Source organism: Podarcis melisellensis (genome assembly GCF_964234715.1).
Source record: "Podarcis melisellensis genome assembly, chromosome: 2".
Classification (NCBI taxonomy): domain Eukaryota; kingdom Metazoa; phylum Chordata; class Lepidosauria; order Squamata; family Lacertidae; genus Podarcis; species Podarcis melisellensis.
Genome location: NC_138529.1, coordinates 3,651,624 through 3,664,907, shown reverse-complemented (window position 1 = coordinate 3,664,907; position 13,284 = coordinate 3,651,624). Strand labels below are relative to the sequence as shown.

General features: G+C 45.1%; 1 protein-coding gene across 2 annotated transcripts in view; it reads right to left on the bottom strand.

The window, feature by feature from the left end:
- Window positions 1-13,284, bottom strand: part of PPP1R1A (protein phosphatase 1 regulatory inhibitor subunit 1A) — a 77,567-nt gene that overhangs the window by 18,062 nt on the left and 46,221 nt on the right. For both annotated transcript variants that reach the window (XM_081898209.1, XM_081898208.1), the window contains exon 2: window positions 5,063-5,123. In XM_081898209.1, coding sequence (XP_081754335.1) covers window positions 5,063-5,123 — 61 coding nt within the window. The remainder of the gene's footprint in view (window positions 1-5,062; window positions 5,124-13,284) is intronic.

The following is a 13,284-nucleotide window of genomic DNA, read 5'->3' as shown; positions in this document are numbered from 1 at the left end:
CATATTTTTCGTGTATAAGGCTAGGTTGTTTTCCTAAAAAATAATTTCCAAAATTTGGGGATGTCTTATACATGGGGGCGTCTTATACACGGAAAAATACAGTATATACTGTATATAAATCTACCCTGAGCTCCAAACAAACACACACACACACACACACACACACACACACACACACACACAGCAATTCATCTAGTCCTCCAGAAAGCCAAAATAATCTCATAAGCACTAAGAACATAAGAATTGTGTCCAGTCACGGCTGCCCACAGGCAGAAATCCAGTTGGTGATCAGATGCGTCTCCCCTCATCACAGAGAGGAACGAATTTGAGCTCGCTCTGTCAGTCTTCGCACGGCGTGGAGTTTCGGCTTGCAGGCGAGCCTGGCGGGCTGAATCTGGCCTGTGGGCCTTAGTTTGAGGACCCCTGTTCTGAAGCCTTGAAGCTCCAAAGCCACTTGGATTGTGCCTCATGAACTTTCATGGTTAAGGGTTTTATAGATCGGTTATGCCATATTATCATTTTTGCCAAGAATTGCCTTTCAGGACCTTTGGCGGGGGGGGGGGTATCTAAACAGAGACTGGACCCTTCTTGGCTTCCTCCCTTTCCTGCCTGCCTGCCATGAATGCTGAGCCACTACTGTCCCAAGGCACCGTACTGAAGTTATTTCCTTGGGTGCCTCCTTTCCAGTCTACTGCTTATTATGTCACCCACCCTTGGCCACCTCCCTTAGCATTCCTTCCGTACCCTTTTCCAATTCCTTGCAGCCTACATCTTAACCTGAAGCACTTCCTCAGAGCTCCCTCTCTCGTCGGCCCCTTCTCACCTCAATTCTTCATTGCCTTTGTCCAGAAGATCCACTATCCTCAGGTTCCTCTTTCTCAGCTCCTGTCCCTAGAGCAGGAGTGGGGAACCTGTGGTTTCCAGATGTTGCTGGATTGTGACTCTCATAGACCTTTGATTAGGAGCCCAGCAACATCTGGAGGTCCACAGGTATCCGCTTCTTCTGTATGCGAGGGGTTTTAAGCTCAGCCAAGCTGACACCTTTCACTTCCCTCATGGAACCTGAACTACAGACATTCTTTCTCCCTGAGCAATTGTTATGTTTATGGACTTGCCATGCCATGATGTCGGCTCAGTCAGCTGGCATCAGAGGCTGCACCAGCACCTAAGCAATACAGTGCAATGTTTTTTGCTTTGGACATCTTGTAAATAACCATGTTGCCATGCATCCTTATTATGTGATGGATACCTTTCATAGACTGCTCAAACAGAGCTCCCTCTAGGCCAAAGCATATTTCCCTCCAGTAAAAAAGTATAGCAAGACTGTTCCTGGAACAGCGCTGCCCATTTCCCACTCTGGGGCACCAAAATCTTGAGGATTTTAGGAATATGCTATGTCCGTAGAAGTCCTGGAGGGACTTGGTCATATCTGATCATTTAAGAGAGGTTGCTTTTACAAAGTCTGGCATGCTCAGCAGAATGTTGCTGACATTTGTCAGCTTGCTAGAAGGAGCCAGTGTCCTTAATGGGATAGCAACACTTTCCTTTACAGAATGGATTGGTCCAAGAGGTCTTCTAAGGGTGAGCAAGAGCATCTTCGCAGTTCCATCCAAGGAGGGGGTCTCCAGTTGCAGAGTCACTATTCTTGCAGGGCCAGACGGAGTCATCTATTAGGGTGTGTTGTTTTAGAGGTAAAACTGAATTTTTATAAATTTCTTCAGTGAGGGGTCTTAAAAATATGTTTTTGGATGTGAGTAATTAAAATCTTGCTGATCGAAAGGTCAGCGGTTCGAATCCCCGTGGCGGGGTGCGCTCCCGCTGCTCGGTCCCAGCGCCTGCCAACCTAGCAGTTCGAAAGCACCTCCGGGTGCAAGTAGATAAATAGGGACCGCTTACCAGCGGGAAGGTAAACGGCGTTTCTGTATGCAGCTCTGGCTCGCCAGAGCAGCGATGTCACGCTGGCCACGTGACCCGGAAGTGTCTCCGGACAGCGCTGGCCCCTGGCCTCTAGAGTGAGATGGGTGCACAACCCCAGAGTCAGACACGACTGGCCCGTACGGGCAGGGGTACCTTTACCTTTTACCTTTAATTAAAATCTGCTATTATTTTTATGATTGGACAACAGTTAACTTCATAAGTTTGATGAAGAAACACATAAACTGCTTTCAGACAACCAAATAAATTTAATTTTACCTTTTGAAAATGTCAGATAATGCTAATTAATTAATTAATAATATAACTGCAAGTACTTGGCAATCATTGTTAATGATTTCTATGCAATTTTACACACATTTTACTTACCAAGCAAGAATAATTAATTTAAGCAAAATTTATTTTGAATTCCCCAACTTTTTAGCACCCCTCATTCTTGGAATTCGAAAGTCTAAAAATTCAACACGCCTTAGTAATCCATGCTTACCCCATGAAGGTGACGATAAGCCCCCACATTGGGGGGGGGCAGGTGTTGCATTCAAATAAGTACAAAATTCCCCTGGATCAGTCCTGTCATTGTGAGAAGGTCCACTCCCAATTCTGACCCCAATATAATCCTAGTGGACCAGAGGCAGCTGCCTTACACCAAATCAGACATCAAGCCTGGTGACTGGCAGCGGTTCTCCAGGGCTTCAGACAGGCTCCCTTTCCCAGCCCTGCCTGGAGATGCCAGGAGTAGAACCACAGACTTCCTGCACGTCAAAGAGGTGCTCTGCCACTGAGCTCCATCGAGGTGTCATCTACACAGGCTGCCCTTACAGATTCATAGAAGTTGGAAGGGACCCTGAGGATCATCTGGTCCAACCTGAATATGCAGCTGTCCCGTCCAGGGATTAAAGCTGCTACCTTGGCATTATCAGCATCACGCTCTAACCAACTGAGCCAGCCTTAGGATGAGTCCCATTAAAATCCCAGTGTTGTCCAGCTTTGAACTCCAGATTCCTCCTAGCTCCTAATCTAAGAAAATACAGTAATGCCCCTTTTGGCACCAGAGGCTTCTCCGGTCACCCTCCCTTCCCCCACCAACAAAAATATGTCCTGGCTTGCTGACTATTGCTTGCTCTCAGCGTTATTTGCCAAATCAACAATCCACCATGACAACTTCCTAAATATTCAGACAGACAAGGAAGCGGAGAGAAACACAGGTCAGACAGGCGGTCAATTATCCAGCATGCAAGAAAAGCCAGAGAATGCAACCAGGGACTGAGACTGTCAAGTCTTGTGCAGGCCGGCTGCAGCTATGGGAGACTGACAGGAAAAGGAAAGGAAGGAGAGGCCTGCACAGACAAGAAGTGAGGTCTTTTTCCAGAGATGTTGCTCCCTGCTAAGAAAGAAGATGCTTTCCTGTTTGTCCAGTTCAGCTGAATTTTCCCGCTCTTGTCTTTGGGACAGCAACCCACAAGGGATATCCAGAGACCCACTGTGGTGTAGTGGTTAGAGGGCTGGACTAGGACCTTGGAGACCAGGGTTCAAATCCCCACTCAGCCATAAAAGTCACTTTCTGGAGGTTCTCTCCTAAATTTATCAAAAGCATCTTGGGACTCCAATGTGCAATAATGATGGGGGAGGGCAAACATTCTGGACCTAGAGAGGGGGGCATGTGGAAATCTAAGAAAAAACTGTTGAGAGCATCACAAAATGCCCATTTCACAGAAAGAAATGTTGGTGATGCTCAGAACCCACATCTCTCCCCCCACAAAGAACCAGTCAAAAAATACTGAACACACATTGCAAAATAAAAACCAAAAATGCACAAAAAACAGGCAATACCTCCACAAAACATGTCACCCTCCCACAAGAAAAACAGGTAAAAAACTCAGTTGAAAGAAATCAAGAGGGGCAAGACACTGCCCCAGGGAGGGTGTTTCAGAGCATTGTGATAGAAAGAAGCTGCATGTATATCCCTCGGGAAGGAGTTCCACAGGTGCAGAGCCAACACTGAGAAGACCCTGTCTCTAGTCACTGCCACTTTAATAGATCTTGATGAAAGGAAACGTGAGCAAGACCTCTGAGACCAATTTTAAAGTCCAGGTAGCTGCATATGGGTACAGGAAGTCCTTCACAGAGCCTGGTCCTAAACTATTGAGGGCAGGGTGAGGTAACAGATTTCAGCTGAAGGCCCTATGCAGCTCTAGGGCTGTAGGTTGCCCACCTTCCTGCACTAGGTCCATCTTACTCAGCTACGAGTGATTGCCAAAAAAGAAGAAGACCTCTCAAAAAACCGGCAGGGAGACACAGACCAACAACAAACACCTTGCAACATTTTATTTATTTATGAAATCTGCATACCACCTTCCATTTGTAGATCTCAGGGTGACTCATAACATAAAAATACAATACCCCCCAATACATAATAAAAAATAAGAACCAATCATAACAACCCCCCTACAACACATTTAAAAGGGCATCGGGTGTCAGTCAGCCAAAGGCCTGGTTGAAGAGGAATGTTTTCACCTGGCGCCTAAAGGTGTATAACGAAGGCACCAGGTAAGGCTCCCTGGGGAAAGAATTCCACAGACGGGGAGCCACTACAGAGAAGGCCCATTCTTGTGCTGCCACCCTCTGGACCTGCCTTGGAGGAGGCACACAAAGAAGGGCCTCAGGTGATGACCGTAGGGTCTGGGCTGGTTTATATGGGAAAGGCAGTCCTTCAGGTATTGCAGTCATCAGCTGGTTAAGGCTTTATAGGTCAAGACCAACACTTTGAATCAGACCCAGAAACTAATTGGTGGCTAGTGCAGTTGGGCCAAGATTGGTATAATATGCTTAAACCGTCTAGCCCCATGGAGCAACATAGCCGCTGAATTCTGCACCAGCTGAAGTTTCTGAACCATCTCCAGAGGCAGCACTACATATAACATGCCCTTCAGGGGAACAATTGGCCAAGAAAACAGTTCTCATTGCCCATGATAGAGCAAGGTTAGGGATCCATAGGGCATCTTCTGGGCCAATAAAATGCCTCAACATTGCAACAGCCCCTGTGACAAAGGTCTCCTTGTTTATTTCTGAAGCTGCTCCCACAAATTAGTGAGACACCCCCAAATATGGATGAGTATGTTTTGGCTCTCACCAGGAGATGACTGGTCACTGCTCAAGACCAAGGTAGCTGGAGTTGGGCGACGTCTTCGGATCTATAAGAAAAAAGAGTGGGAGAGGGGTGGGGGCGTTAGGCACTCAGAACCACTTTTCACCAAACACTTAAATATAGCAAAATGGGTAGAGAGACGGGCAATAAATGAACAGCAACTACAAAGCCACAGGATGTGACTTTTCTTTATTTTGTTCTGTTCATACTATGCCTTTTCACCAAGGTACTCAATGATGGCTTTCACAGTTCTCCTCCGTATATCCCTGAGACAACCCTGTGAGGGAGGTTGGGCTGAGAGATGGTGTTAAGTCAAAGATGACCCAGTGAGCTAAGCCCATGGTTGAAGGGGGGCTTGAGACCAGGGGACCACCAGGCTGGCTCTGTCTGCCAACTACCAGTTGGAAGCTGGTGTCAAATAATCGAGGCAGCACCACCATTACCAGTGAGGGCCAAATACCCTTGCCAATATAAGGAAATACAACCCCTGAGGAAACGTAATTCTCTTTTCAAAGGGTATCTACTTAGATCTAAATAGCTGTGAATTGCTCTGATAAATTCCCTTTGAGCAGCAGATGAAAGTGTTTATTTACACTAAGGCATTTTAAATCAGCGCCTGTGTTTTTAATGTTGCCACAGTGTGAGATTAAAATATTTTTTAGTCTAATATTGTAACCATCTGGCCTGATTTATCTGCTGCTGCTTCTGGGTCGCTTTTAAACTCAGAGATCTTGGTTTCTTGTTTGGGTGCTGTTTATTTATCATCTATCTGCAAACCGCCTTGAACTAATGCAACATGTGCACACAAGCAGACTGACAATGGTCCTGCTCAGCAACCTGCCGTCCCTCCTCTCTGCACCTCGAAACTGGTGTGCCCTAGGTTCAGTGCCCAGCTCTCTTTGCAAAGAGACATCCCAAAGAAGACCTGTTTAGGATGGACCTCAGTAGGAGACAAGGATGGCATTCATAAACAGACAGCTCCTGGAACACAGCATGATCCTTCTGGACATCTATGGCCCTCCAGATGTTGCTGAAATACATCTCCCTTCAACCCTGACAATTGGCCGTGCTGGTAGGGGCTGGCAGAATTTGTGAGTCCAACAACATCATGAGGGCAACAGATTCTGCATCCCTGGTTTGTGTGCTTTCATGATATTGCCAGTGCCAACCTTACTGCAAGTGTAGGGGGAGGATGGGCAAAAGGAGCATAAGACAGTTCCCTTTCCTCCAACTGGTAAATTAAGTGACTTTCCATATTCCAATGGGAGGTGTGTCTGATGTCCAAGTGAGAAGCAGTGCCTCCCACATTTTAAAATCAATCTTCTGAGGACACCTTGAACCCACCCAAACCCTAGAGCAGAGGAAGTCAAGATGGTGCCACCCAGATACCACAGACAACAACTTCACTTATCCCTGACCATGTTATAGAGGGCACTGGGTTGGCATTTCCTGCCTTAGAGCTACAACTGGTTAGGAGGCCTCTAGCTGATGCTTGTTTCATAGACAGATCCCAGGTTCCTTGGAGAGACAAATCAGCCATTAAGCCAATTTGTAGGATAGAGGAAGTCAGCATAAATACAGCCTGAGAAACATGTGGGGTATCTTCCAACTGCCACTCAAAGACTGAGCTGCATAATGCCAAACGCAAAAGCGACTTCTTCACCTGGTCTTTGAAAGCGGTGCACAGCCCAGAGTCAAACAAAGATCAAGCTGGTGGCAGCTGAAAGATCAGATCCGCCTTTCCTTCCCCTCCACACCTATAGTAACATTGCAGAAAGTTCAATGTGTTCCCTGCTGTCTGCAGAAGGCACCCATGTGGTGCAGGAAAGGCAACTGCTGGGGAAAATGGCACCCAACACACTGATCACGGACCAAATAACTGCAGCTTTCTCATTGCATGAGCTTCTGAGGTTGCTGGGAGGTGCAAATTACAGTCCATGCTGCAGACATGTGCATTTTGTTTTTGTTTTTTTAATAAATATTTATTACAGTTTTCCAATTTAATACAAAAAGAAAAAACAACAAACAAATACACAATTAAAACAAAACAAATATAATTCCCATTTCTTATTTCCATTACCTTATGTCCCAGACCTCCTCTCATCTCCCCCTTTTGTATTCCAGTTCAAATTCTTAATTCAGCAAATCCTTGTTACGACTTAGTATAGCTTATTTTAAATTATTATTCCACCTTTACATTGCAGCTGGTAACCATTTAATTTCCATCCAACATCATTCTAACATTCATTAATTTTACAATATTTCTGTAGATAATCTTTAAATTTCCTCCAATCTTCTTCCACCGACTCTTTTCCCTGGTCTCGGATTCTGCCGGTCATTTCTGCCAATCCCATGTAATCGATCATCTTCATCTGCCATTCCTCCAGAGTGGGTAAATCTTGTGTCTTCCAGTATTTTGCGATGAGAATTCTTGCTGCTGTTGTCGCATACATAAAGAAAGTTCTATCCTTCTTTGACACCAATTGGCCGACCATGCCCAGGAGAAAGGCCTCTGGTTTCTTCAGGAAGGTATATTTAAATACCTTTTTCATTTCATTATAAATCATTTCCCAGAAGGCCTTAATCCTTGGGCACGTCCACCAAAGGTGAAAGAATGTACCTTCAGTCTCTTTACATTTCCAACATTTATTGTCGGGGAAATGATAAATTTTTGCAAGCTTGACTGGAGTCATGTACCACCTGTAAATCATTTTCATAATATTCTCTCTTAGGGCATTACATGCCGTGAATTTCAAACCGGTGGTCCACAACTGTTCCCAGTCTGCAAACATAATATTATGTCCAACATCTTGTGCCCATTTTATCATAGCAGATTTAACAGTTTCATCCTGAGTATTCCATTTCAACAGCAAGTTATACATTCTTGACAAATTCTTTGTTTTGGGTTCTAACAATTCTGTTTCTAATTTCGATTTTTCCACCTGGAATCCAATTTTTTAATCCAATTTATAAACCTTCATTATCTGATAGTAATGAAGCCTTCTTGGGAGAAGGGCAATGACAGGCCTAGACAGCATCTTGAGAAGTAGAGACATCACCTTGCCAACAAAGGTTCGTATAGTTAAAGCTATGGTTTTCCCAGTCGTGATGTATGGAAGTGAGAGCTGGACCATCAAGAAGGCTGATCGCCGAAGAATTGATGCTTTTGAATTATGGTGCTGGAGGAGACTCTTGAGAGTCCCATGGACTGCAAGAAGATCAAACCTCTCCATACTGAAGGAAATCAACCCTGAGTGCTCACTGGAAGGACAGATTGTAAAGCTGAGGCTCCAGTACTTTGGCCACCTCATGAGAAGAGAAGACTCCCTGGAGAAGACCCTGATGTTGGGAAAGATGGAGGGCACAAGGAGAAGGGGACGGCAGAGGACAAGATGGTTGGATAGTGTTTTCGAGGTTACCAGCATGAGTTTGACCAAACTGCGGGAGGCAGTGGAGGACAGAGGTGCCTGGCGTTCTCTGGTCCATGGGGTCACGAAGAGTCGGACACGACTAAACGACTAAACAACAACAACAATTAAGCCAATCTTGTACTTTACTCTTTAATTTCTCAAAGCTCTGCAATTTCAATTTGTCTCCCTCTTGTTCCAAAATCTCACAATATTTTGGCCATTTGGACTCCATGTTAAGTCTTTTGAAAGCTTTAGCTTCCATTGGTGACAACCACCTTGGGGTTTTATTTTCCAATAAATCTTTGTATCTTATCCAAACATTAAACAATGCTTTCCTGACAATATGATTTTTAAATGCTTTATGAGCCTTAACCTTGTCGTACCACAAATATGCATGCCTCCCGAAGGTATTGTTAAAACCTTCCAAATCCAAAATGTCTGTGTTCTCAAGAAGCAGCCAGTCTTTCAACCAGCAAAAGGCTGCTGATTCGTAGTAAAGTTTGAAGTCCGGCAGGGCAAAGCCCCCCCTTTCCTTTACATCAGTTAAAATCTTAAATTTTATTCTGAGCTTTTTGCCCTGCCAGACAAATCTGGAAATATCTTTCTGCCACTTCTTGAAACAGTCCATCTTGTCCACAACTTGCAATGTTTGAAACAAAAACAACATTCTAGGCAATACATTCATTTTTATAACTGCAATCCGGCCCAACAAAGAAAGCTTCAAATTTGACCATGTTTCTAAATCTCTTTTCACTTCTGACCAGCATTTTTCATAATTATCTTTAAATAAATTCACATTTTTTGCTGTCATATTTATCCCCAGGTATTTCACTTTCTTAACCACAGTCCAGACATGTGCATTTTGGTGGTACACAGCCTCTCAAAATTCAGTCTCAGCCATTTGATGCTGCCAAATCCATCTTAACAGCAGCTATCCTACCTTTCCCAGGATATTTTCCCATCACTTTCCTTAGTGTAGAAAGCCCAATCTTTGGGGAAAGTAGGTTCCTTGCACAAGGCCTCTGAATCAACTATAATTGTACAAGCTGAACCTAAGTTATAGGATTGCAGCCATGTAGTGTGTGTTGTGCACTTTAAAGCCTTTCTCCATAACTGTATGACAGCTCAGTATCACTATCATTAATGCTAGCTTACATCACAAACAGCAAGAGAAAAGGGAAGCTTGAGCAAGGGGATTTTCCTGACCCCTCCAGCCCCTCATAAAGCCTCTGCAGAAGATCAGGGAGCCGTTCTGAACAGTGAGGTGTAGGGACCATGAGGATGTGGGGGGTGGAAGAGGAAGAATGTAACACACACAACACCAAAACAGGCAGAGGCACCTTGCTTTAGATTTGCTTCATTTCTGCTACTTAAGATCTGGTTCAGTTTTTTCAAGGAAAACAGTCACTACTTTCTGCAAGAGAAGGATGAATAACAGGCAAAATATGCACTAACAATCAAGGACTCCTGAAGACAGATCGTCATCCTTTGCTCTTCTTCTCTGCCAGCACTCCACACATTGACACACACATGGACACACAGACACACAGGACACACACTCACTAGTGTTCTCTGAAGTGCGCACATGTTCTCAGAGCATGCTTGATTGAGAATGACACCCTCCTCCAATTTGTCACTTTCCATGTCCACACGCAGACGACTAAGAGGACAGATGAGAGACTGCATAATCAGAAGGCTCTATTTCCCTCCCTTAGGGCTGTCAGCTTATTTATTGATAAGCCAATTAAGTTGAAATAAAATTTACATACCACCAAAAACAAGAGCAACAACCCACACCATTGCCTATTTAAGGCCTAACAGAGATACCGTAGGAAGTGTAAGGTAATTTATACAGCAAATGCTGTTCCTCATGATTAGGAAAGATGGCAGCCAGGTGGGCAGGGTATAAATAATAAAATTATTATTACTGTTATTATAGCTCCAGAGATTTAGGAAGGATGCCCCATCTGGGTCCAGAGATTTAGAATTCAGGGCAAACACTCTGGGGCAAGAGCAGGAGTAGGAAACTGCCAGGCTGAGAGCCAGGTGTGACCCATGGCATCGTCCCTTCTTCTTTTAAATCAAGATTCTATACATCCTGGTTATGAAAATATGCTCAAAAGTGTGTGGGCAATATCAGCTAACATCCCAGGGGAGCAGCTGAACTAAATTTCAGTGGCTGAACAACTCCTGCAGAATGCAGACCATTAGGATCCCTTCCAATTGGGATTCAGGCTTATCATGGGACTGAAAAAGCCTTGGTTGCACTGGTCAATGGTCTCCAGTGGGCTAGGGATAGAGGGAAAAGCTGTTTCCTGGTTCTGCTGCATCTCTCAGTGGCCTTTGACACCATTGACCATGGGTAGGCAAACTAAGGCCTGGGGGCCGGATCCGGCCCAATCGCCTTCTAAATCCGGCCCACGGACCGTCTGGGAATCAGCATGTTTTTACATGAGAAGAATGTGTCCTTCTATTTAAAATGCATCTCTGGGTTATTTGTGGGGCATAGAAATTCATTCATTCTTTTCCCTTCAAAATATAGTCCGGCCCCCCACAAGGTCTGAGGGACAGTGGACCGGCCCCCGGCTGAAAAGTTTGCTGACCCCTGCCATTGACCATGACCTCCTTCTGGATTGTCTAGAGGAGCTGGGGGCACTGTCCTACAGTGGTTCCGCTCCTTCCTCCTGGGCCGTGTTCAGAAAGTGGTGGTGGGGGATGAGTGTTCAGACCCCTGGGCTCTCTCTTGTGGGGTGCCTCAGGGTTCTGTCCTCTCCCCCCCATGCTTTTCAACATCTTTATGAAGCCGCTGGGAGAGATCATCAAGGGGGTTGGGCTGGGTGTTCATCAGTATGTGGATGACCTCTCTTTTAATTCAGAACCAGTGAAAGCAGTGATTGTCCTGTGTGAGTGTCTGGAAGTGGTTGGAGGATGGATGGCGGCTAACAGATTGAGGTTGAATCCTGACAAGACAGAAGTATTGTTTTGGGGAACAGGAGGCAGGCAGGTGTGGAGGTCTCCCTGGTCCTGAATGGGATAGCTGTGCCCTTGAAGGCCCAGGTACGCGGCCTGGGATAATTTTGGACTCACAGCTGTCCATGGAGGCGCAGGTTAATTCTGTGTCCAGGGCAGCTGTTTATCAGCTCCATCTGGTACACAGGCTGAGACCCTACCTGCCTGCGGACTGTCTCGCAAGAGTGGTGCATGCTCTGGTTATCTCCCGCTTGGACTACTGCAATGTGCTCTACTTGGGACTACCTTTGAAGGTGACTCAGAAACTACAACAAATCCAGAATTCCATCGTGACAGGAAATGAGGCTGCCATTGGGGGTAGGAACGGAACTGACGATTATCGTGCTAGAGAAGAAACTAACAATTTAATTTTTTTTAGTTTCTTCTCCCATTAGATTAATAAAATGTTTAGGGGTATGAGTACCCCTGCGTCCCCCCCAGAAGAAAGCACTGAATATAACAACAACAACAACAACAACAACCTCTCCGTTGACTTATAAAAACGCCAGTATATATTATGCAAAATATGCATATTGGTTCTATTTGCAAAAGATGGATTTCACAAATGTTAATCTGACAGCAGTTGCACACTAGCTATTCAAAGTGGCTATTGCCTGCTGTACTTGTTTTACAAGATTGTAAACCTGGGGGGGACGACCCTGTAGAACTTTAAAAGGAGCCTTCAGACCATCTTGTGTGGCAGGATTGCTTCTCAAGCTATCCAACGTGCTAGACTGGCAATTTCCGCCCCTCATGTTCCACATCTGGTCCCTGAAGCATCCCACCCAACCTGGACTGTGGTGGAGTCATTGGGAACCAGCAGCTGATGACTCACAGACTAGAACCAGTCCACAAACCACCACTTACAGCAACACCGTTGCAGAGTACAGTAAGTAACGTATTTGTATACAAAATGTAATGTATTTAAAATAAATAAATAATGGAAACATAAATGGGGCAAAGCAGAACATATGTGAAAAGAACATGGGCGGGGAATTTTCTGGGATTATGCATGATTTGTGGGGTGGGGCAGATGCACTCTGGAGTGAATGTCAGAAGGGAAAGTGGGGTCCAAGAGAGGTCTGTGTGTCCCCACCAGGCAAGCTGCAACCTTTACGCCGGAACATATTTGTTTTCTTTTTTAAAAGCACACACATAAAAGGACCGCACAGATCTAGCCAATTCTTTGTAGCAGGATGCTACAGGCATAACCCAGGTGCCCAGGGAGCTGAGTCTTTCCAGCCCTCTCCTTAGCTGGCACCGGGCCACGCTCCGCACAATCTCGGAGGGAGTTAAGTACGCCAAAGGGCTTAACGTCTATGCTGCGCTTTGTGTGCCTGTGTGCTTGTGGAGAGCTGCGTGCAGTTTAAGTGCTGCTAAGCATTAAATGATTAATTAATTATACTCTCTATTTCTCTCTCGCTCTCTAAAGTGCTTTGGAGATGAAGTGTGCTATGTTAGAGCTATTAATAAGGCTCCTGCATTCACAGAAGCTGGGAAAGCGGGGTCAGGCACACAGACAATCCAGTCCTGAGATTGTAAATAAATGCAGGCCTCCCCAGAATGTCTAGACTTATGGCAAGCAATAAGCCCATGTATCTTGTTAGGTGTCAGTATTTTACCTTTAAAAAAGAGATTTTTAATTTTAATTTTTTTAAGTTTGAGTGTGGAGCTGCGTTGCATTGATGGGAGAGGGCATTGCAGATGAGCAAACCTTACCTCCCCCACCTGCACTGGTCAGTGGAAGGTTATTTTATAGAATTGTAGAGTTGGAAGGGGCCATGAGGA